At 38.1% G+C, this 26,975-nt stretch overlaps 1 protein-coding gene across 1 annotated transcript in view; it reads right to left on the bottom strand.

Moving 5' to 3' along the window:
* Window positions 1–26,975, bottom strand: part of LOC135278694 (uncharacterized) — a 221,978-nt gene that overhangs the window by 108,832 nt on the left and 86,171 nt on the right. Inside the window, exon 3 of the mRNA XM_064385377.1 lies at window positions 3,051–3,112. Within this exon, the coding sequence (XP_064241447.1) occupies window positions 3,051–3,112 (62 nt within the window). The remainder of the gene's footprint in view (window positions 1–3,050; window positions 3,113–26,975) is intronic.

The raw sequence follows: 26,975 nt of genomic DNA, 5'->3' as shown, positions 1-26,975 counted from the left end.
AGAAGATGTTTAATTTTGAACCTTTCTGATATCCAAAATTTGGCTTCCCATCATCCCAAGCACCAGAGAAACAAATGCTAGCTCTCCACTAAGAGCAGGAAAGAAAAAGACAATATTTCCGAAGAGATGCCGTCTCAATTCTAGCTAGTCTAAAACATATCCAAAACTGTATATATAAACAAAGTACAAAATAAAAATCCTTGCCAAAAAAATCTAAAGTTGCTTGATTAATGTATCCATTGCAAAAATATCATTTATGTAATGTTATACTTGGCATGTTGAAGAATGTTATACTTGGCATATTGACTATCTCCTAGGTCTTGATCATTCAAGGAACCAGATATAGAAAGGAACTTGATATACAACTCAGCTGGTCAAAATCCATGGAGTGACAGGAAAAGAGGCTGAAGAGGATACTGCTGCCTTACTTCAGGGTAAGGTGTTTAATTTTTATTAACAATGACACTTTTAATGTTACATGGTAAGAAGAAAAATTTCTCCTTCACCCAGTGACCTTATGTCTCAGTATCTTTTCCTCTATTTGTGTTAATTTAGACAAGAAAGAGAAATGAGCACATCCTTTGACAGAAACCCTCTCAGACCTGCTGAGTTCTCATGAACTGAACTCATTGATTTGTCCCTGCTTAACTCAGCATTACAAATGGGGTTTTACATTTTGTGTCAGACTAGAGTAAGGATCATCTCCTGCTTCAGCATCCCAGGTGCTGGAGGGGATCCCATGAACCACCAGTGGGGATCCCATGAACCACCAGCCTGCCATGGGGCTGCCTGGGCAGGGGAAAGCTCTGAGGGTGTCAGCAGAGACCTCCTCTCCAAGGAGCCACCCAGGAGTCCCTGGGTGCACCCACACAGCAGAGCTGAGCACGGCAAGGAGAGCCCAACCCCAGCAGGCAGCACTGCATGAGCAGCACAGGATTGGTGACAGCCCTGCCAGAGAGAGACAGACACCAGAAGGGACATGTCACACGATTCCATGTCACCTCTCACATACTGAGACAGAGAAATGTCTGCAACCTTTGCTGCAAAATTGAGAACTTTAGTGTCTATCTCCAGTTGCCTGATATGTATTTTAATCACAGAATAGAAACAGAAATAACTTATCCAAAAAAGCATTTAATAATAATGAAAGTAAGCAGTGAGGTTAAAGAGAATGAACTATAAGAATGGAAAGGCACACTTCATGTGTACAAACTTAGCACCACATTCCACTGACACAAAGTTATTTCTATGCTTATATAGCTTTATCTGGACAATTCTTGACTAATCTGGTATCAGTCTTTTTATTTTCTTCCTATTATAATGTTTCTGTTAATACCAGTAGTGCTGGACAGAACCGAAATACAGATGAGTCACATAAAGCCCTAATAATGTGGCTGCTTATGTCATTCCAGGCAGGTCCTTCCCTCCATGCCCAGCTCCCTCACACTCAGGGACTTGTTACTTTACAAGCAACCTTCCCCAGACCCCTGTAAATTCTTTCTCCTGCTGCTTTGAAGGCATCACTGAATGCTGCTGCTCCCACCTGACTGCCTCTGGGCGAGCTGCAGGATTTTGGTTCTACCGTGGTGATCTCTGCTGTCCCCCCTGCAGTCTCTGGGGTCTCCTTGAGCCTGCAGCTCACAAGGGACAATGCTGCCCCTGCCATCCTTCCCATAGCACTCACCCCACCCCATCCTCTGAAGGCAAATCACAAAACTACAAAAAGAGGCAAAACGTTCAGCACTCACTGTCGCCATCCTACTTCATCCAACAGAAAAAGCGATCTACTAAGAAAGCTTAAAATCTACTAAATATTTTAAATTTACAGTTTCTCAACATATTTGGATTTTCCATCTTTAGAAAATTTTATTTAAAAACTTTAAACAGATCCAACAGTACGGCTGCATGTAATTCTAAAAAAACCATTAACTATCCACACTGACATGCAACTTTTGTTACAGCCACTAAGTGAAAAATAACTTATTTCCTCTGCTCACTTCTGAGGCATAGAGAAAGATGAAAAATTGTGAAAAACAGCCCAAACAAACAAAAATACACAAGTATTAGTCTTTCTTCAATCTATCCACTGGGGACACAATTCCAAACCAGTCAAGTTCCTTCCCTCCCTGGTACCCCATGGTTCAGAGCAGCCTCAGGATCATTCATTATCCACAGTCCTTAAAAAAATGCACCAAACACAACCCAAACATTGCTATTTAATTCTGCACTTGAACAAATCTCACATTTGTAGCAGCAAAACACCAAAAGGAAAATTACAATCCTTTCCTCCAGTTACTTTTGTATATGAAACAATGCAAAGGGGCTCAATATTATGCCACTGACACCAACTTTGTGTCATGTTAATTCTCCTCAAATTTCAGAAAATCACTCTCCAGTCCCAAGCATTGCATAGGGTTAGAGAAGGTCTAACTTGTCATCTTGCATATCCCTTCAAGTAAAATGACTCTGCAACTGGATTTGCCTTTTGAATTTTATAGCAGGTTATTTGGACATTATCAGCCTTCTGCCTATTTTATAAATATAAAGCCAAATGCCCACAAAAGTCTGCTTGTATGTACTGACACAATATTTGATGTGCTTCCACTCCAGAAAAGAAAATAATTGGTTTTCAAAAATGTTATTTGTGGTGTTGAGTGGTCAGCAAGACTTCAGGCCAGTGCAGACAGATTTGAAAAATGTATTTACAAGGGGAAGCTTTTGGTTATCACTGCTGTGAAGTTTTCATAAGAAAAATCAGTGGGCAGATACTCTGTAATGTAAATACATGTTATTAGTTTTTGCTCAAGGACAGCACTGAAAAAAATATCATGTAGAGGCTAGCTTTTTATTTTATTTTTTTAGGGCGAGTAGTCATACACAGAGTAGCTTAACTGTCTGCTCCTCCACTAGGTGCACATGAGGCCACATTTCTAATAAAGTCCTAAGAAAATGTTAGTAACACTTTTGTGGGTTTGTAATTGCAGGCAACATTGTGATAAAATGACTTGGAGTGTGAATATTTTTCTTTTTAAAAAACCAAACTCACTCACATTGTGCTGCCTGTGCTGACTCATCCAGTTGACTTGGCATATTCTCCATATCAGCCTCACACCTTTTTAAAAATAAACAAAACAAAAATTAATGGGGGATCTTCTAGTTACTGACTGGTTACATACACTGCCTTCTAGCAATAACACCTTGTACATTTTTCATGTCTTTCATAGAAGGATTTCAAAGCAACAGATTACAATTACACCTCATCTTTCCTAAGAAGCAGAGAAATTGGAGCAGCAGATGCTCTGCAACCTTGAGAAAAAAAAATCTCTTTGCAGGTTACTTACAGAAAGCAGGGATAAAACATAAGGTTTGACCCTCTCTTTCCTTTTCTAAGAGTACAGCTGCAGAGCCTTCTGATGAAGGAAGAAGGAATGTTTCTCACAAATTTAGGATTTCTTCAGATATTAGTGTTAGTTGGGAAAATCTTATTTCTTAACCCTTACATTATGGATAATTAATTCCTCTTTTCCTCCTCCCTAATTTTCCATCAGCACCACCCATTTAGTAACAGATAATTCTGTGCCTTTCTTCTTTTGACTACCATTGCTGCAGTGCTGAAGAGAATGAGTGAGGGGAGGAGTGAAGGAGAGAGTCAGGAATGAAAAGGGAGGGGTTGCATGGGGGGGAGAAAGAGATGAAGAACAAGCAGAGGTCAAAGCATAGAAGAATGAAAACAGGAAAAAAAAAAAAAAGAAAGCAAGAGAAACAGAGACTAGCCTTACAAACTTCTGGGGGACTTGGAAATGTCCTGGAGAGATGACCCAAATGTCCCTCAATCTTTCTGTTATCACACCATGCACCCTTCACACCACCTACCCCCAGCAGGCTCAAGGAGCTTCAGGATGGGAGTACTTTGCCTCAGGGATTGTAATAAAAAAAACCCTGGACAGGGCCTAGCACAGCTGAGCTCCACTCATAATTTCAGGTCTCTGCATACAGTAAAGTACAAATATACAATATTTATAATTGCCCTATAATTACAAACATTTAATGGAAATATGAGCAGTCCAGCCTGAGTGCTCTGGGTGAAGGAGGACCAGTGATATTTTTCAGAGAGCAGTGGCCAAGAGCTCTGCTCATATTCAGCTCCTCTGTGAAGTCTTCCACTTCCAGATGCAGCCTGGACCACTCTTGTCGGAGGGAGATGACTGGAGGCCCAGTGCAAAGATTATAGTATTTATATTTGTTTCTTAGATCAAATGAGATAAGCATCCTCACAGCCAAAGAAAAAAAACTGTCTTGCTGATACAAGCTTCTAAGAAACTAGAAGAAGAAAAAGGCTGGATTTGTGCTCAGAGAAAACAAAAGGACTAAGCCATTTTTTTTAAAATTTGGTTTGCCACTCTTTGACTAAAGCATTAAGAAAAATATTACAAGAATGTCAGGCAATTTTCAGCCTTACTTATGCAAATTGACAAAAATCCCATGCAGTCAACAGCCCTACATTTTATTCTAATTAAAAACCTAAATTTAATGGCTGATTTTCTGGCCCTCTTGTGAAGTTGAACACCTCTGAATATCGGGCAATGAATATCTCTTATCAGGCTTGCAAGATCAATGGACATTAAAAAAATTCCTTTCTTATTCCACTCTGATAAAAGTGGAGATGGTACGAATCAAGGATTGTATGTTCATGAAATAACAACATGTAGTACTGATGCCTTCATTCCTGACAGCTTGAGCTATGTGTGTCTTTGCTCTGATCCAGTACAGCCATTCTTCTGCTTTATCCTTTGGAGATTTGTCTAAAAAAATATCCCTGTGGACAGAGATGATTTCTGTAATACTGGATTGATCATTCCCTTCTGGTTTTAAAGAGGCATAGACAAATAGGGGGTTTGGAACTCTTCCTCAAAGAGGTTCAGAAATGTGTGTTAGTGACACACATTCTGATTTTGTCCGTGCTCTGCACCAGGCCCATTGTGTCAGACTGCCATGCATGTTCAGGCTGTTCTGGGAAGAACCTGGCATGTTGGAGATCAAAGCCCCAAGCCTCTGGAGAACAGAGCCAGGCTCACAGGTGGAGGTGCTCATAGATCACACCTTCAGTGGATCAGCATGGAAGCAGTGTGAAACTCAAACTGATCAGTAAGCCCTGTATGCCTATAATTCTGTTTTAAAAAGGAAATTTAAAAGCCCTTACATTTTAGAAGGATCACATCCCTTCCAACCCTAACTATTCTGTGATTCTATTCAAAGGTCAGAATATAATATTTTGGATAAGGTGTACATTCAGCAGTTATAGATTAAAATGTTTATGTAACTAAAGAGGTAAAATGATCCTACCATTCCTCTCTTCAATTTTCTAGAATGTTCTATCCTGCTTCACAGTTCCAGCCTCGTTGGGACTTATCAGAAACCTCCTTTACACTGTTCAAGGTAGAGTATTTCTTTTCAGCAAAAAACCAGTCTGTCCTTGAACTAGCAAGGAAACTGATACCCTGTGGCAGGATCCCGAGCATTTTTAATTTTGATCTCTGCTTTTGTTTCACCATCTTCATGAAACAGCTGTTTCACTGCTCACTCTTTCCAGCTGATAGGAACCCACAGCAAGCAGACAATCTCCTTCCCCCCACCCCGTTTCCAGGAGGAATAAATACAGATTTTAAATTCCTGGTCACTCTGCCTTGCTTCAGCACAAGAGGTCCCATTACTCAGACAGCTCCCAGTCCACAAAAATCAACACACACGTAATTATGTTTTTGCATATCAGACCTGACTAATGTATCATTCAAAGTACACTGTAAAACAAATAGCAAACCACAAAATATATGTAATAAAGCTAAACAAACGCCTAAGCAATTTTTTTTTGTTTCCAAAACTCTTCTGAATCCAAATCTATTCCTGAACAATCAAAAGACTTACTTTTAAAAGCAAGTCAACAAATAACATTTTTTTTTCATTCTTTCAGATACAAAGTTATCTGTAAAAAAAAATAAAATTGCAGCACTTAAAAAATAGAAGTCATACTTACAGGTTTTTTTTCCCTTGGAAAGGGGAATTAAACTATTAAAGGACACCTTGTTAAGTAATTATATAGCAACATCACTGTGCAATTAAATAGCCATCAGTCCCTGCAGCTGAGAAATTTCAGGTAATTATTCAAAGATAATTTAATAGGAGAATTACTGTATTCAAGAAAGCATTAGCTAGTAATCTACCTCAATTAAAGCAGCCAATTAATTTCAGCACCTTGATAATAGTTGCCTTCTGCAAAACTATCCTCCCCTACACACACACACAAATCCTAAATTTCAAAATAATGATACAAAAAGTGAATTTGGCACATTTTAGCTTCCATAGATAACAATTCCTCACTAGAAAATTTAGAATGCTTGCATACATCCTGTTAGCAGTGTGTATTACTCTTAGTGATTCAGTGTTTAACTTCAGTTTCACTGGGACTACAGATTTACCCCTGTGTTTGAGAGCTAGAATGGTGAGGGGTACCTGCACAAAAGCAATAAATATTTGCATGCTCCTACCAAAACAGAACATTAAAAAGCTGCATAATAACTGAAAATGCATTTCATTGTGATGAAATGTCTTCAGGGAATGATGGGCCTCTCACAGTGCACTGCCTGGCTGTGCTACTGTACATACAGTGCAGACAGAAGTCATTAATCACACAAAACCAGATTTTGTGCAGAAACAAAAACCTGTGTGTGCCACAAAGCACCTGTTTACACAGCAAAATATTTTTTCAAGGTCAGTACATGCCGACAGTTCTATGATATGATGGTCAAAAATTTGTACATCCTTCAATTTCCTGCTTAAGAGTTTGGATTCCTTGAACAGAGACAGCAAAAATACTGGACACAAGGAAGACACAGAGATAATTTGCAGAAAGGCAAAAGGGGAAGTTTGGCATCCAGCACTTACACAGATTCAGTGGTTGCTGAGGTCCTAGATTCCTCACATTCTTGAAAGATAAAAATGTGTAACAATCAAGGAATAGTTCCTTTAAAAATATCCCATCATGCAGATATTCAGTAGTTTAATTACCATTTTCTGTCTCAACAAGGGCTGTATTGTGTTTTCCTTAACTTCCTATTTAATTTCTCTTTAAATAGAAAATAAATTATGGTTGTAAATAAAAAAAAATCTCTGTGATTAAGATTTTTATATATTCCTTATATGTCCTGGGGGTTCTCTTCCTTCCCCCTTAAGCCATGGTGTTGGTGGTAGACTGCATAAGTGTCCTTTTATCTAAGAACTGATGATATGCATAAACAAACATAAATCCCAATCCTGGCAAACCCAAATTTGGATTCATTTAGGAAAAATACAGAACTGTATAGATGTTCAGTGAATTAATCTACTTTAATAGGAGAGAAAAAAAAAGTAAAAGCCTCCAAACACCACATCTGGAATAATCAGTAACAGAAATTTGTATCAAACATGCACAGGAAAGGTTGTGATGGAAATCAGTCCTTATAGTCCTTAGAGCTGTTACTGTTAAACAGCTGCAAGGCACATAAAATCTTCCAGATTGGGGACCCCAAGTTTTTGCTTTGCTTCAGTCTTTATTCCAACAGGTTTTCAGTGTTTCCCTCACTGACTCATCAGTGGTAAGTTCCCATTTAGTTTCCATTTACTTAGCATTACCTGATCCATTATCACTGTCCCAGAATTTAGAGACGTATTCAATAAGTCCTTGCCCATTGTGCAACTATTTTTAGCCCATCTAAAACCTTTCTATTTTTCTATGAAATAATAATTGCAAAAAATTAACTGAGCTACTTAAAATGGCACCAAAATGTCTTCAAACTCATAACAGATTTGAATGTTTAGTATATCCCTAAGTTTTACTTGTCACAATCAGATTTTTTTTCTTATCTTAAGTATCTTTTCTGCTTAAGGCAATAGAGAAAGAAAAAAACCCCCCAAAAACAACACACCGCCTAAACCCAAACAACAGAGAGATCTATTTTATATCTCTGTATCTCAAAATCTGTGTATCATTCTCCACAGTGATATTCAACAAGGTACTTCAGAACATATCTGTCTTAAATCACATTGATTAAAATGGGATTAATCATATATCTAAAGCCAGACTCATCCTTAAGTATCTTGCCTTAGAGGAAAACAAAGATAGGTATTTCACTGACCACTGGTTTTCTCACCTCCTCGTCTAGTGACAGATACAAGAGGCTGTATTAGGCACCATTGGTGCAGGCTCTTAAGCCTTTGCAGGTGGTTGTGATCCCTGTGATGGAAAAATCTAATTTTTCTTCACTGTTGTAAAGAGGGTTGAGAAAGGATACAGCACCACAGAGATTAGGCAAGAGCCCTAAAAGGCTCCAGGGGCAGTCTGCAGCAGTGATGAGCTGAACAGCAGGACTGGGGACCCCTGCTCCCCTTTTTCTTTTCCTCATACAACATACAATGATATTTCATACCAAGCTGAACAAACAGACTCAAAAACTACCATATATTGATAGGATTAGAATCAGAAAATATCAGGAAGCTGCATCGTAAATTATACAACCAGAATAAGTAATTTACAATATTTACCATTGGGAGCTACAATTCTCTTGGCATCCAGAGTCAAATTATATGTGTATTAATCCCCCAATCACAAATTGACTCTCTGGACAATATAATCCAAGTGATTAGAGAAAGTAGAGATTCATCCAAAATAACCATAAGACACCTAAAGGATTTAATTTGCTCCATCACTGTGCCACTTGCTGTTCTAATTATCATTTCATCTGGAGTTACCTGTAATTTTCTTTTAGTGCCAAAAAAATTGTACATTTTGTTTTCTTAACATTTAGTAGGAGTCTGCTATTAATCAGTCATTTTTCAACATTTAGAAAATTGTCCCAGGGATTTAGTACACATTTTATTAATGGACCATCCATGGCAGCATTATCTGCCTAAAAGAGTCAGTAATTGATTAATAAAATATTAAATAATTTTAGTGCTAATAGGGGCCCCCTGAGAAGCTTCATCATCATCAGTCAACAGGCCAAATTCACAGACTCAATTAAGCACTCTGATAAATTGGAATCACTGAGACTTTTCTTCAGGACCATATATTATTTTACTAACTGTTCTGCATGAGGAAAGAGGGGAAAATAAACTGAACCAGACATACACTGAGGTTTATCACTGCCAAGCAAATTTGGTTTAGGATTCAACACCTGGGATTTGTTTTCTGCAATTGCTTCTAGAAGGCACAAGAAAGGACATGTTCACCTTAATAAGCAAAGGTCAGAATTTCAACCAAATGATGCCACCCATCACTGTGTTTTCAAGTAGGAAACAATTCAGAGCTGTAAGCTCAAAGGTTGAAACACATCCTGTAATCATCCCACTTTTGCCTCAAAGCTCCCACAGGAAGTTTTCTCCTTGGTTTTTGGAGAGGTGGATGGAGGAGCAGCAGGTGGTTCACAGGAGGTTCTGATCCTTCTGCACAAGTGGGGCTCAGCAAGGACTTCACAGAAAAACCCTTTCTAAGCCACGGTGTTCCTCCACATGCAAACCACCACCAGGGAGCAAACTGCACAGGATGCATTTCTGCTGCAGTCAGGACTCAGGGCTTGGCACAAGAGAATTGACCAAGATCAACCACAAGACAAAGAGCCCAGCAGATAAAGGACAACATCCTTGAGGCAAAAGAAGGAAGAAGGAAGAGCTTAAAAATGCAGTGGTTTTATGAGAGAGGAAATGACAAGTATTGGGTCTGATCCACACCCTCTGCTGTGACTCAGATTATCCAACACTGTATGCTCCCTGAGGGTACCCAGGAAGCTTAGGTGCCCTATATAAAACCTGCAGTGTTTCCACGAAAATCTTCCAGCAATTCTCCACTTGACATCTCTAACAGGGAGTGCTCTCCATATCAATACATATGAATATACTAACAGGCAGAGAGCATAAGGAAAACACCAAAATAGCAAAAAAGACAAATTCTTCAAAGAGTACAATGTACAGGACAGTGTGCAAGCACAGCAAACTGAAAATTAATTGCAGAAATTATTCCCAGAATTGTTCCAATAGATTTAAGAAACTCATAGGCTGCTTGCAATTAAAGGTACATAAAAAGGGTGATAATGAGTAAACCAGCCACTATAAACACTATAGTCTTTATGGAAAAAGTTTAAAATAGCTCTCACACATTTTCCAAACTGTAATTTGGGGAGCTAAGTATGTTTATAATTACAAAACAGACTTCTCTAATATGGAAATGGAAAGCATAACCAAAAGGATAATAGTCCATACAGAGAGGTATTGTCTTAAATTTTAGGTCTTCATGGCAGGAGTCACCTGTATAGAATCATGAACCCTCTGCCCTGAGCAACTTTGTTCCTCCCCTTCAAAAAAAACCAAACACACAATCTAAACTTCTTTTCCAGAAAATTCCAGGTTCAGATTAAAATTCCCCCTGAAGCTGGGGATGCAGGGAGCCCACCATCAGTAGGGCTGTGACTGCTGGCTCCTACTCCCTCCTCAGGAGACTGTGACACCTCCTGCAGCTCCCAAAACCTAAATCCTACACAGGAAAAGTACACATTTTAAAAGATCTTACCTGAATACTGATTGATCTCAGAATGATGGAGGGATTTTATTGCAGAAGTTGTGAATGTAAGAGCTAATGAAGACAAAACAAACATCTCTGCCTCCCTGCTGTCAGTCAGGCACACCAAAATGAGGAGCATAAACACCCCCATTATGGGAAACAAATTTTTGTATATTTTTATTATTTTTGCGTGTTGATGTTATTACTGTTACTGTCACCGTGAAAAGTTAGTCATACAATAAGAAAATCAAATCTGTTACATTCAGTGACCACAGAATTATAAAATGAATAAAATTCAACTAAATAGGAAAAAAATATTTTTTCTTGAGATTAGCAGACAATCATCTTAGTGTTTTATTAAGTAAATATGGTGAAAAAGAAATGGGACTCCATCCATTTTATAATCTACTGTCTCTGTGGATCTTGGACTGCTGTTTTTAAGAAGCATTGAACAGAAATGAACAACAGAAAATGCTTTGCCAAGTTATCAAAACCACTTACATTAAAAAGCCCTATAAAATCTAACCCTGACATCAGTAGGTTACAACTTTGCATGTCCCCAGGGCACTAAAATAATACTCTTTAGAACAGCAGGTGGACTATTTTAGACTTCAGCTTTCTAGTTCTAACAAGGCTTTTTAATTTTTTTTTTCCCCGGGGAATTAAGGATGCTAATCACAGTCTCCAAATGTGCATTGCTGGGCTGTAAAAATATTAGACCACAAACTGACATGGCAGCAATGTATTATGCTGCTGTGAAGGAGTCCTAAATAGGAGAAAAACCTCAAGATTCCAGGCTTGCCATCACAAAGGTCAACATAATTGGCCACATACAGCAAAATCAACCCCCATGTCTTCCCCTAGCCAAGGAAACTGCTGAGGAAGCCCTGTCTTCCTACTGGGATAAATGATGTCTGAAGCAGGAGGAGCTGGAGGTTTGGAAATTTTAAAAGTAAATTGTAAGGAACCCTAAAGATGACATTAAAATTTATCCTTAAAGATATTTTATGATGAGTTAATGGCATTTGGTGTTAATTTTTAAGTGTTAATTATTCCAAAAGTTTGGTGCTCTTTTCCAGTATTGATGTTTAAAAATTGTAATGCATTAGTGAGTAAAATATTTAATGATATCACTATGCATTTCAGTAATTACTTATTTTACTCTTTAAATATATACTTTCCCTTTTAATAATATAGAGATCAAAGGTGTTTAATCCTTATCCTCTTAGACATCAGCTCCATGTGTTGATTCCGTGGAGCTTGAGTAGGGTGCTGCATATGTTGTGGTTAAATTCTTCCACATGGAAGAAACTTATCCCATCCAGATCTCAGTTAAATTGATCCCTGTTAGAATTTAGCATTCTGTGTCATCCCATCCTTACTCAGGGTCTTCACAGGAGAAATCACCTTTATTTTGATGATAAGAATTTTTGAGGCAAGGACATTATGTTATTACCTGTAATTCCAAGAAAATGGACCTCGTGATCCTTATAATTCTGTACCACTTAAGTTCTTAATTATTCTTTCCAATGTAACTAGCTAAACAGGTTTGTTTAAAAAAAGGTTTTAAACCCCTCACCATTTATATGTCCATATAAAACAAAATTAAATATAAACCATCTGAGTAGCAAAAAGAAAAACATGGTTAAAATGTCTTTCAAGTCAGACTGATTTCAGGAAAATAAAAATTTAAATTAAATTCCAGGAAATACAAAGGAAAACACTAAAGGCATCAAGAAGGAGAGAAAATAAAATCTGAAAAATAAGACAGGAGAAAAATGAATGATACTAAAGTGACTTCAATTTTTCTGAGCAATTTCATTAGGTGGCTCAAAACTTGTTCAGATGAAAAATATGCTCATATTACAGTAACCTTCCGAAAACCACAACAACAAAAAAACCCCGAACAACACACAGACAAAAATATTGAAACCTTCTATAAACAGTTTGTTTGCACAGCTAAAAGTTTGCAAGCCAAATGACACAATTTTCCTAAAGTAACATCTTAAATGTCGGAAACTGCAATAAGTGACTGTCCCTCAAATGTACAAGGACTGAGGCTTCCACACAGGTAAAATGGACTATCTGCCAAAGAGCAAATCATGCCACTCTGGCTTAAATTGTCCTCAAAGCAATCAGGAGTCTAATGCTGATGAAACCCCACACATATTCCATCAAAATATCAAGCAAACTATTGCAGAGTTATGAGGTAGTTTATAAACTAGAAAGGATCTTCACAAAGATGCATATTTTCATGGTGCTGACAATTCCACCATTGCGCAGGAACTACGAGCATAGAGGAGCTCAAAGCACCACTGTAATATCAACATTCTGCTGAACACTTTCAGTGGAGATAAGAAAGCAAGGAAAGCACTTCAACCCCTATGGAGGAGGCATTTGCTGGTTGATTTCTGTGTTAAACTGAATTATATAAAAATGGATTGGACAAATAGACTGCTTGCTAAAGCAAAATGGACCAGAATGTTAATAGAGGGTATCTAGATGCATATACATATATACAGCTCTATATACCCATCCTAATACAATCCACATCTTTAATTAATACAGTAATTAGCCTTCTGAGGCTGTCAACCAACAGAGTCCATTGCTGCACAATAGTGTTGTACAATGCCCTCAGCCAGCTACTTGTGTAACTGAATGAAAGAAATATACTAAAAGTGTGTAAACTAAATGACAGCTTATTGTCTAATACATAGCTGCACTAATAAAGAGTTACATTTTTATTATAAATTAATATGCTCATGGTCATTTCAGACCTCCCTTGTTTGGTGTCCTAAGCACTGGACACATACTGGATGTTTGGTGGGATCACAGCATGATCCAGCAGGTCATCTCTAGTCCTTCAGGATTCCCCAGAAGTGTTTTTCTGCAGCTCTGGGACAAGTGGTGGTCAGCCACAAAACTGTCTCCAACTGCAGGCTGGCCAGGTTGGATAGGGAGCAAAGCACACACAGTCAAAATATAAATCAATAAGGAATTCATCTGCTGGGTTGCACTTAAAGTATTTCTTTCTCACCACACTTTAGATATGTTATACCACCAGTTAATTAAGGTAAGTATTTGAGTATAACGAGTTTGTGTTCTCTTGCTGTTGCAGTTTAACCCCACATAGGAGCTGAGCACCATACAACCACTCATTTCTCTTTTCCTGGTGGGATGGAAGAGATGATTGGAAGTGAGAAAACTTGTGAGTTGAGATAAAAGCAGTTTAATAAGTTAAAAAACAGAAAAAGTCATCATCATCATCACCACCCATCATAATATATTTTTATTAATAATAACAATGAAAAGGGTGGGGAGCAAAGAGTAAGAAAAATAAAACCCCAAAACTCCAAGTGATGGAAAGAGAAACAATTGGTCACCACCACCTGATTGATGCCCAGCTTGTCAGTGAGCAGCAGCCATCCTCTCCAGCTTTACTGCTGAGAATGATGCCCCATGGGCTGGGGTATCCCTTGGGCCAGTTGGGATCAGCTGTCCTGGCTGTGTTGCCTCCCAAACTCTTGTGCACCCCAAGCCTGCTCACTAGTGGGATGGGGAGAGTAGCAGGAAAAGCCTTGGCTCTGAGCACACCCTGCTCAGCCATACCTAAAACACTCCTGTATCATCAACACTGCTTCCAGCACTATCCAAAGACCAATGCCATACCAGCTACCATGAGGAAAATTAAATTTATCCCAGCCAAAACCATCACACATTCCTGGTGCAGTCTCCAAGTTAGAAATCACAGCTGCAAGGTTCAAGGGAAAAGCTTGTAGGATCAAATGTTCACTAATCCTTGAGAACTGCATCTCAAGATTTTCCTGGGGGTTCTTCAGGAGTCTACAGAGACTAATGAGGAGGGAGAAGGGAAACGGGCAGTAACAGAACCCATAAAAAGCATAAAACACATTTGACAATACAACCTGGTACAAAAGACTAAACAAAGACTACAAGAGTTGACTCTCAAACACAGCCTTGCCAATTAAAAGGCACATTCCAAAACTTCTTTAGAATAGAGGCTGGATTTATAACTTGTCCAAAAATAATGCATTTGAGGCAAAACAGGGAAGAGTAGTCTTGGATTTTCTTCTGAGTCATCTTAGGTGGCATAACCAGATTTTGTTTAAACTAGGCCAAGATTCTTGCTGGCTGTAGCTTGTCTCAGTGGCAAGAAGAAATCCAGCTTTACTGTGAATTTGAGATACAAATTTCTTCTTAACACTGCCATAGCTCCATAAATGAATCCTTCAAAAAAGACAAAATTTGAGGCAAACTCAAAAAGAAAGTTAAATCCTACTCAACATACAGGTTCAGTTTGGAGATTAGTCTTTAGTAGGTATCAGAGACTTTATTTAAAAATAAACAAAATTGAAACTCCAGTTGTCCTGCAAATATTTTGACTTCACATGGCCCACCAGATCCCAGGTTCAGCAAGACAACAGAACCTCTTGAAGTCTCTCACATCCCATACCTTTGAAATCAAATGCTGATTCTCTGCTGAGTTTGGTAAAGCAGCAGTGGTGAAAATAACCATCCCAAAAGGGAAAATCCATGAATCTCTCAGAAGATGAAGGGTGAAGGATCTTGTTGTGCTGCTGGATCTGAAGTGCTGTCAATAGTAACTACAACTATGAACATCAGCAGCAAAGCCCTAACTCGGCTCTGCCTCAGGCAGATACATGAGGAATGAGAAAACATCCTAAGGAGCTTATTTTCTCCCACAGCACATTCAAATAGCAGCACAGAAAAAGATCTCTGACAAATTAAGCCTTGCATTAATTATGAGTAAGATTGGTCACTTGATGCAAGAACACAGTGAATTCCCCAGCCTTGATGGGGCAATGCAGCTGCCAGTGGGTAAAAGCAGTGAGATATAAAATGTCATTTAAACAGGCAACGAGGGGCTTTTAGGATGTTGTTACAGGCTGGCTTTAACCACAGCACTCCTGTTGGCATGAAAGCCCTGGACCAGCCATGCAGATGGCAAGTCCCTTTCTGAACACCTTTGGAGAGTTATCTGTTTGTAAAAGCCTCTATGTCAAAGAGGTTGAAGGAAACACGTGGCACAGAAAGCTTATGAAAAGTAGAGAGGGAGAGGAAACAAGGAGAGCAACGGAATAAAACCAAGATCCCCACTCATCTTACATGCTAAAGAAATAATGTCTTTTCTAAATTATGTGCAGACTTGTTTCAATTTTCATATTCTTTACTAGGGGTTTTTTTTGGAAGCTACAGAAAATGAGCATAAGAGACAAAAAAGTACTTTGCCCTGCAGGAATACAGAAATTGTAAAAGCACAGGCAGCACTACAGAGGAGCAGTGCCATTCACTCACAAAGAATTTTGTGCATGTAGATGGCTGATTAATTGCTGGCCTGCCTAGACGAAGCTGCAACGAGCCAGATACTGTCAGCATGCCATCTGTTACCATGGAAATGCACAATGTTCCTGTTTCTGACAAACCCTTGAATACTGGATAGATTGTGCCATATGTAAATAAGGCAAATTAGTTTTCCTATATCTTCCAGACAAGGTTAGACTAAAAGAAAATATATCTGTTTATATACTGTAACCTCCAAGATATGAACTAGGCAAAGCTTCCTTCTTTTTTTTTCATAAAAATCTCATTCAATTTGTTGTTAGAACTGAAACAGTGCAGACTAGCACTAAGCAGCATAAAATTAATTCCCAACCAGCAATGTTTACAAAAGCAGTACTTAAAAATATGCATATTCTATATGCATACTACATTCACCATGACTGTTGGGGTTTTATTTTCAATTTTTTTTTCATTTCTTCCCAATTGAGACAATGTTACTGAAACAATACATAGAAATAAACAGGGAACTATTTTATTCATACAGTGATATTTGGTGTCGTTTGGAGGATTTAAGCAGAATTTTTAAAAGGGATTCTATAGATTTTAGACATTTATTTACTCACTTGAATAATAGTAGCTCACTGATAGCTGAGGCGCATCAGCTTAGTTTCACTAAAGTCAAAGAACTGTAGTAGTTTGTACATGTTTAGGGTCTACAGGTAAGAGTTTTACAAACTAAACCTTAACCAGCTGCTCCAAAACTTTCATTACCTGAAAATTAAAAGATTCAGTACTTAAGTTCTTGGTTAATATTTTGATTTTACAACTGTACATTAAACTAAAACCAAACAGTTCAAAACCAGCAAGAAGCGTGTTCAGCACACTCACTGGGAGCACAAGACCCCATTTAGGGTGGCTATGAGCATTAGGACACATTCTGTTACCTGCACAGATTGTCTTTGATCATGAGCACCCTGCAAAACACACCTGACTCACTGCAGCTTTACACTGAGCCACATCTATTCCCAGAGGTGTAAGGCTGGTATAACTATAATCTCCTGCAGTATAAGGATTGTGGAATTAAATTAAATTAATACCAGACATTCTTCCTCTTGCCAGTTAACTGTGTAAAGTGAGTTGATAAAAAGGAGCATGTCCACAACATTCCCCCAAGGATAGATATCCCTGGGATAAATTTGAGCCCTTCTAAACCATTAAATAAATGCAGGTCAAAATTGTTTTAAGACAGCAGAAGGGCATGCAGTGGTTGTAAGACTGGAGTAGCACCATGGTGTGCCTTAAGGCACTTTCAATTTATGGACTTACATTGTCACTCAGATTTTCTGTTTTCACTATGCACCTCTGTAGGGTAACATACTGATGTACTGCAGGTGGAACTGTCTAAATTAGGGTACAGAATGACACAGGTCCCACAGTTTTTAACTTGCTGCATTGTAAATGTAGACCAGAGGTTCTTCACCCTCTTGCCAGATTCCTTGTGTGGCTTTCAGCATGGAAACAGATAAGTGGTAAAAAGATAGCTAAGCAAAATGAACAGGCAGCTGTATATCAATATTTCCCTGATGTGAGAATTAATCAGTAGCTCCAATAACAATAAGGTCCTCATGTTCATATTAAATGCATTGTGCATTCTAATATATTCTTTACACAGTCCTTTTGTTGCTGTGGAACTTTGTACTGCTATGAAATATATTCTATAGACCAAGTGAGTACCTATCAATCTCCAATATAAATTTGCTCAGAGCACAATAATCAAGTTTGAGCAAACACATTCTATTCCACATAGTGCCACAGAACCTGAGTCCCTAGTAGTCCAGAACTTTAGCAGACCAAAACTTGCTAAACCAAAGTATGGCCTAAAACCAGTAAAAGTTTACTTAAAACATACTTTAGAAATTAACAAGCCCCATTTTTGCAGAATAAAATTAAGATTCATCACTCTGCACAAAAGCATTTGTGGGATCCGTGCCAGTTGATTCTCTGACATTGGCTTCTTCCCACAGCAGCATCAATGCCTTGGAATTCTGCCCTTCTCTTCCTCCCTGGGAGTTTTGAATGGAAGAACATATAGGAGATGTGATACTCATCAATTTAAATCATGCTGCCTGCCCAGGTACAAGAATGAAATTCAGAATTTGAAGAAAGGAAGATTGATAGGGAGTACGAACATGTAGAATCATTTGGAAAAGAAAAATAGTTATAGGTAAGTAATATTATTCCTTCTTTGAATGGCTTCTAAGCAGTCCTACTTATGAAACAGTGTGAAAGCATTCCATGATAGTTTCTCATCTAAGCAAACTGACAATGGCATGCTATTGAATCAGCAAGCAGAGTTCTGGTTTGCCAAATTGAGCAGCTGAATGAGGTACTACGTGCTAGTGTTTTGTCAATGTGAGAGCAATGTTCAAATCTTGGAGAAAATTCAGTAAGAACAAGTCTAGATCACACCATGTAAGTCACATCTGCCCTGTGATATATGATGTGCTGCTGAAACAGAAGAGAAATATTAATTTACAATTTTTTACATAGTCCAACCAACTTCACTGTAATCCAATTATTTGCAAAACATATAAGAAAACTGACTTTCAAAATTCTGACCTTATTTACTTAATTTTGTAAGATTTTTCAATACTTGTCCCATGAAAATGTACTTTGTTTAATATTAATTAAGTCTGGAAATCACAGTTAGAATGCTGATTTTATATAAAGTCCATTATAGACTTATACAATTATTTAGCATTTAGCTTTTAAAAATCCATCAAGCATAGATTGCCAGAATTTATCCTGACATGTTCCATTTCTCCTGAATGAAAAAAATTTTCTGATTGATTTTATCTGATTAATTAAGTAAAGGGACTAATGAAGATCTGATATTTCTGCTAAGCCAGCATTGGACAGTGAGGCTGGGAGAATTTAATCAGCATATCCCTGGTCAGCCAAGTCCCACTCATCCTCCCAGCTCCTTTTACCAGTCCTTTCCAGAGCACACGTAAAACCAAATTCAGGGAATAAACCTCATTTCCCATCAACACCCCTGGGTGCAGGAGGTTTGGATCTCACTCTGGCTGAAGAAGTCCTAATAAGATGAGCACATTAAATTATCAAGTCTCAGTGAGAGTAAATAAGGTCATGAAACACCAGAAGCCAATTTTCTCTCTTGTGACTATAATATTAGGTATATATTAGGTAATAACATCTACTGGAATAAAGATAAATTCTTGTTAATAGAACTCTGGGATATTCCCTGCACGTGAAGCATCTGACTCACCTCCCTTATGCAGCACTTTCCCTCTGACATTTGGCAATTAATATCTAGGACAAACCCCACTTTAACATGCCAAGGGCAGATACAACATCCAGTACCCCTCAAACTTTGCAAATTATTTTCAGTGATAGATTAACAACCACATTAACAGAACTTTACAATCCAGATTCTTAAATGCATTACTCTGTCTGCATCATTCCCCACTGAACTGTCACGAGACTCCATACAGAAGCTCCCCCAATAACATATTCTAATTTACTTTCTATTTTGTGGTATTTGGTTAAAGTATTCAGGCTTTCTGGTAAGAAAAGTGTCTGACAGTACCTGCAAATATTACTATTAACCAAACAGCTGTAAATATCCATAAGTGCCACAAAACACAGCTGCTGCTGTTTCTATTTATTCCGGAAATTTTCATTTTGAGTCTCAGAAATAAATGTGTTCAATCACTACTAGGGGTCCAGCAGAGAGGGGAAACAAAAGGCAAGAAAACTCCAAGGCACAGGTTACCCTGTCTTCCTGCCTGGAATAAATAATATTACCTCCAGTAACAGAGTGACTTGTAACTTTGTCTCAATTTACTTTAGGGTAAGATCCAAAAATACCTCTAGAATCTAATAAAACTATTTTTAATTCATATGAAAATAAGATGCAGGGACAGCTGACAAAGTTGAACAGAAATGAGCAGCCATCTCCTTAAGCAGCACCTTTAGCACTGGCAGCATTATCTATCTGGTGTTCCTGATAATGCTCAGAGGGAGCCCTGACATGTCAAGGTGTAGACCTGATTAAATTTATTATATTCACCTGATTAGTCAAGAAAATTAATATTGATTACAAAATAAGCTTTGCATCATGATTCCCATTTTTATCCCAACTCTGTCACTGACCTCCAGAATGATTTTGGCAAATCTCCTCCTCTGCTCTCTTTCTCTTACGTGAGTGCCTACTGACAGTATAAATTCTTTGAGGGTGGGGACATCTCTGTTTATACCAGAGACAGCATTACTGGGCTCCAACCACAGTTTAGACTCAACACTTCTGTAATAAAACCAGCTTTCTGGACTTTTAACCCTCCCATCACCCCTCTATAGTTTGCAACTGTACCTGAAGGTCTGCTCTGTTTTGGTTGCTTTTTACCTCTGCCCACACCTCTTATCATCTTCCAACAGCTTTATTATTTTGCTGCTGTCAAGACTGAACTGGAATCCATAGGCAGGGAGATTTAAGGTTGGAAGTGAACCATTTACCCAAACTGATAAGCTGGGTTAACCACTGATAACCACTGGGCTTTACCACCAGGCAGAAACTCTCAGGATGACTCACTGCTTGTTGCAGTGAATAGAGAGCACATAGAGCTTCCAGTTAAACTCAGAACTGTAGAGATAAATACTTGTTGTGTGTTTATTCCCTTCTACTTCACTTTTTACTATAATAGCATGAGATAAAAAATAATTGGTAAAACTTGAAACTTATATGAAAGTTACAGGAATTAAAACTGGTTCACTTTGAAAATAAAAAAACAAAAACAAAAACCCAAAAATCCCACCAACCCAAGCAAACAAAAAAACCCCAGAAAAGTTAAAACAAGGATATTTTTTCTAAATTTCAGGTTTCCTTAAATCCTTTATACAGTCCCATCACATCTGCAGTAGCATGGCAGTAGCATTGCCCACATCTTGAAATCATCACGTCACACAGGAAATATGCAGCTAAAATGCCCAAATGATCAATCCTCCTACCCATGAAGATAAGAATTAAGGTTAATTTATTAAAATATCTAGGCATTATTAGCCCAAGTATATTTTTTGAACTTTCCATAATCCCATAACACTCAGGGAAAAGAAACATTAGTAAATCTTGCAAGTTTTTCAGTCTCTTTATATTTGTTGGGAGTTTGATGTACCTAGTTCAGTTCCTGTGTTTCCTAATGTATGTTAACAGATAACCATTTTTGTTATCAGCTTAATGCTGGAAAATTGACTTTGACATCTATTAGCCAGCTAATCTTCAGCTCAGATGAATAATTGATTGCATAATCAATTATTGGATAGCAAAATCTGTGTTGGTTTGCTGGTTAGACAGCATGAAAATTAGTTCTATTACTGCCACATCTTATAGCCTGTAAAATGATATACAGAACACTTCAATTGAAGGTTTTGTATCATATATAGCTTATTTATCCTACAAGTGTCTTACACAGAATTCAGAGACCTGGGTAAAGGCTGGGTTCATTAGGAAAATATGTGCATAAAGAGAGTTATCCTTAAGGGTCTGACCCACCCTCCTGGCAAAATTCTAATCCTCAATAAGCCTGAGTTTCCACAGAAGAACAGATCTCCACCTGGGATCAAAGATCACATTTGGGTTCAATAAAACTGTCAGGGAAACCATATGAAAAAAAGGAGCATCTTTTAATAAAAGACTGAAAGAGGTGAAAATCAGTTTCAGAAGAAAAATTTTTCATTCTTCAGGTCTAGCAAAAAAGCCACAATAATGGGAAAATTCTTCAAGAGAGAAAAGCATTCAGTACACTCAGCTACAAAATTCCTTGACTCCTATGATGGGGTAGATTTGTCTGCCCAGAATAAAACCCTCATGGACTATATCTGGAAGGTTTCCAACACTGAAACCATGAAGTGCAAATAAAGATTCATGTAAGGAACCAGCCAACTGCTGAAAAGGCAGAACTAAACCAATGAGCAGAGTAACTGCACGCCTGAGTAGAGCAAGATCTGACCATTCCCTGGCCCCATACCAGCCAAGGCTCAATAAGCACCAACACTTTGGATACACACAACAATAAGAGGATCAATAATTACACTGGGGTGAGAATCAATAAAACCAAGTCATAGTTTTGCAAACTGCTCAAAAGACAAGGAATACATCTAACAAAAATCCTAGAGCCAGACCACTCTCAGAGTAGAAAGATAGGAAGTTTTGGCTAATGCCCACAGAAAATGAATTAATCCTGGTATCAAAAGACAATTCAAAATCTTCTGCTCTGTCTTCATCAGTCCTTGAGATATTTGCTAATATATCATGGTTGGAAAATCAACTGTCATCAGTGAAACTGGTATAAGAATCAACAGTCCTGAAGATTGTTCCCAAAAGATCTTGCAACTGTTTTTCCTTTACTGCAGAGCATTTTGGGAGCAGCCAGCTGTGAAGCCCTTCACCTGAGAGAAGAATGCCTGAAATGCATCCTGCATGACTCAGACTTCACAGGGACGTGTCCAGCAGCCACCAGAGATCCTGCTTTCATAAGATGCATCTTCTACAAAATCATGAGTGATTGAAATCAAATAACTGGGAAAATTCAAAAGGCTAAATGGATGCAGTAACATTAGAAATTATATTTAGGACCCAGTTTAAAAGGTGCTCTCATTCCAAGCTGATGAAAACAGCAATGACTTTCTCCAAAACCAACTGAAATTGAGGGATAAGTTTACTTCTGGAAACACCTTGAAGGAACTTGTCCCAAGAGTGAAAGGAATAAGCACAAAGGAGTGGCTCACAAAAGAACAAATGTCAGTTCAGTCAGGTACCACAGAAGAACAGGATGCACGTTTATGTCCATGCACACATTCAAGGTTCCCACAGGAGCTGACTTTGGAGCTGTGAGCTCACCCTACAGCTACTGCTGAGATGAACAAAACCCCAGTATCTGTGTCCAAACACACATACACAGATTAGCTGGAATTACAAATTCTCAAAGTGCTGGATAGATGCTGAATTAAACCTCAAATAATATCTGGCTTATATAAGAGAAAAAAGCTCACAGCCAACTGCCATTCCACCAAACACTGGCCAACAAAGCCCTTGAAGTGTTTGTCAGATAAAGCCATTTGTTACTAAGCAAGAAAGTAATAAACACATGGTACTTGGGTTATGGCCAGCAATACATTAAGATATTAATAGAGAAGTAATATCTGATCAAAATATGGATAAAATATGTAGGAGGTTTATTACAAGATGAGTTCAGCTGTGTCACCAGCTTATGGGCTCTTATACTCAAAAGAGTACAGGAATGAAGGAAATGAAAGAGGCAACAATAATCCTGGAGAAAAAAATATCTGAGAGGTCAGGGGATTCCAATGCATGACAAGATAAGGTAGATTAGTTATAATTTCTTCAAAAAGAAATTCACTAAATACTCCACCAACAGCCCTCCAAGTATAGGAAGAACGTGATTTTCTATTAGAATCTGTTTGTAGGAGAGGATAATAATTACAGATCTCCTTTTTTCAGCCAATAAACATCCAGGATAAAGTGCTGTTTAGTATCCTAAATCAATAACCACATTAGTTATGCACATAAGCCTGAGCAGAAATGATGCAAGAGTTAATGCTTTCTCAGAAATTACTGTGGATTATTAGAGGAACTGTATTCACAAACATTTGCTTACTCAAAACATTTACAAAATTCCCTCTCATCAGCTGTAGTGTGAAAGAATTTTAACACATCCCAAGCATGCTAATTAGCCTCAGTTACAATATATTATTATTGCTTTTATTATATTTATTAATCCGTTAAATATTGTTCACTGGGTTCAGGACACATGGTCTCATTGCAAGTAGCTCTTTCTGATTTCCAAAGCAGTTGGGACTGTGGGTCATAATTCAGCTGCTCGACTCCAGCCACTCCAAGGAGATGGGCAGGGCCTGTGGCCACAGGATGGACATTGTGGCCAAGGTCCACCAACAAACCCATGGCGGGGAGACACTTGCTGGAAATGGAAAGGATTCAGCAAAAGCTCAACCATACCCTTCTCTACAGCTTCACTGACAAGTCCACCAGCTGCTGCAAGCAAATGGTTACATCTGGAGCAGTTAAACTCTCAAATTTCACTTACTTTTCCTCTACTGAGTCAGCAGCCAAAACACATGGCTGTGTCACACACCTCACTCCTGCCCTCTGCTGAAGGAGAGCAGGGTGGTAACTCCAACATCACCTGGCTCTTCCTCTCCTCCTACTCTGGAATTTCACCTACAGCAGGCAGAAACCTCTGCTTCCTGGGCTGCCTGCAGCCTGCATTTTCCACCTTCTAAAGACCATGTCATGGTCTCCTGCACAGAAATTGGATGTTGTTAAACAAAAGGAAATTTCATTCTGCCCCATCAGTTTGGATCACTGTTTTCCTTTTCCGGTCAGGACTTTTTCCTGTTATTCCAGTGGAGTCAGCTTTCCCTTTTTGTCTCAAAATACTTCAATTCAGATTCCAAATTAGCAACCAAGTACTCTCTATAATGACCTGCACCATCTGTGAGATAGATAAAGCGAAGTCCAAAATACAACAGCCTTTATGCTTCTGTAACCGTGAAAACTTTTGACTCCAGGTAAAACAATAGCTTAAAAATTATTTATAAACAACAAAACAGTTAAAATGAAGTTACATATACTTTTCTTAATGTATTAATTCTAATAATTATTTATCTACAGAAGTAGACTTGAGTTTGGACAGAAATACCTTCTGGCACTTATTTCACGTGTGTAAATAGATGTTATTTAACTTCTATTACACAACAGAAAAAAAATTAAAATAAATTCCTTCAAAAAAGATATTTTCTTTAAGAACAAATATCCCAGGTCTGCATGGGATTTCTGTTCATTAATTTGCCTTCTTAGGCCAAAGATCAAAAATTAGTGATGGTCCACAATATGCAGAGCTTTAAAAAATGTCACATTCTTTCATTTTCAGCATAAGAAATGGGCAACTTGTTCAGGGCAAATACTTGTTTGAACTGAGGATTTTATTATTAATCTCTGAAGACTGCTGAATTTAGGGTCACAGTAAGGGTTGATTAGGTACAAGGTGCACAAAGCTCTCCTCTGTCAATGCTATTGAATGAAGCAAGTAATTTAGATTCAGAATTGGTCTTGGATTGAAGCTCACTCCATTACGGACCATTTTCAATTTCAGCTATACAATAAACATCAAGCTCAGCAAGGAAATTAGTACATTTGGTAATGTATTGGGAGAGATGGGTGGGTCTCTGACAAGATGACACTTATCACCAAAGCTTCAGTTAATGAAACCCTTGAGTGGTTTCTGCGTTTGACATATTTTGACATTTTTTGAAATCACATCCAGCAGGTTTTTTTTACCCCACAATGTTGTTCTTTATGAGAAAAAAAAAATCTATCTATCTTTAAAATGAGTACTGAGTACTGCAATATTATTAGAAAAAAATTAAAGAGCCTGCATTGAAGGCAGGGGGGAAGAGAATCTGACTTTCTTGAAATGCAGAAAGTAGAGCAGAATGCACAGTATTTAAACTGAGGAGATGCCAACACTAACACATGTTCAGAAGAGAGCTTAGATTTCAACAGGCACATTTGCCTTTAGTCTGTTTTCTCAGCAAATGCCATAAACTGTGACAGAAAGATTGTGTTTAGTGTGATTGCAGAAAATGTTTAAACTTAATTTGTTCACTTCTGTCTTTAGCTTTTGCATCCACACAAAAATTACCATAAAGCACTATAGTAGATTTATCATTAATGGGATTAAAATGATAATTTCTAGTATAACCTGAACAAGCAAAAGAAGTTTTTCTGGGTTACTTTCACAGCAGAATTGGTTTATTTTTCTTTAGTGCTGTGTTCTTAATTTTTATTTGTTTGAAATAATGAGAACAAAGAAGAAGATAACTAGTTATAAATCTTGAGCAAACTTACTGTACAAAAGACACCAAAACAAGTGAAAAAATGAAAGCAAATTAGGAGACAGAAAGGGAGAATGAACAATTGCTGGCCTAAAAGTAGCTCTCTCGAGTTGATGACCCAAAAACACCACAATAGCTCTCAGATCACTTTAAATGCTGCTTTGTAGCAATGTGGCATCTACAGTGTATGACTAGAATTAAAAAGGGTCAGAAGAGACAGAAGACTTAGAGATCACTAATTCTGAGCGGTTTGATATTTACTCTTTAGCTTTCCTTGAAAGCTGAGGGAAATTATTATGGATTCATATATTTCAATCTCACACAGCTCTATTATTGTTCATTTTTTCATTCAGAGCTGAGAGAACAATTAAAACAAAAAATACAAAGCAATTTAAACAGGGACATTCCTGAACTCTACTAGACCTACAAGGCAACACTTAGAGCTCCAGTTCCCATCCGGGTGGTCCCTCCCAAAGACTTTTTTCCAACACAAGTGGGAGGTCACCTTGAAGATTTCAGGGACAGGGATTGTATTGTACAGGATACATACTCCTGAAGAGTTGCATTGTGTTGCGATGCAATTTTTATTTAAAACCTTGCCCTCCCCATGACTCTGCTCTAAGCATTTCCCTTGCCTCCCTCAGTCAAAGTTTAAGGTGGCAGAGCAAGTACCATGTGTATTTGTGCCCTCTTGAAAACCTAAGGCGGGGAAAATAGAAGAAGATATCTTCTGAACCAAAGAAATCCTGTATCACAAAGGAGTTAATGATTATTTCTCTAGCTTTAAAGGATTTGTTTTGCTTTGTTTTGTTTAAACTGGAATCGTTTCCCACAACACGGCGACCAAAATCTGCCATATCCTACTGCGTCTTTGGATCCTTCTGACCTTGTTTCAGCTTACACCTCAAGATGAGCTCAAGCTACTCAGGCTGCAAAATATCAGTATTGTTAATATTTAAGTCTCAGCAGCACCCAGAGATGCACTGTTCCAAGCACAGCAGAATAATAGCCCAGATTATTCTGGGATTCCAGAACGTTCACTTACACGTAGACCATGTGCTCTACCCAAGGTGTGTAATGTGTAAAACACCAGGAGAAATCCCAATGACAATTCAAG

Source organism: Passer domesticus, chromosome 11, assembly GCF_036417665.1.
Source record: "Passer domesticus isolate bPasDom1 chromosome 11, bPasDom1.hap1, whole genome shotgun sequence".
NCBI classification, from domain to species: domain Eukaryota; kingdom Metazoa; phylum Chordata; class Aves; order Passeriformes; family Passeridae; genus Passer; species Passer domesticus.
Note: the sequence above shows the minus strand (reverse complement) of the source record. Positions and strands in the feature narration are given on the sequence as shown.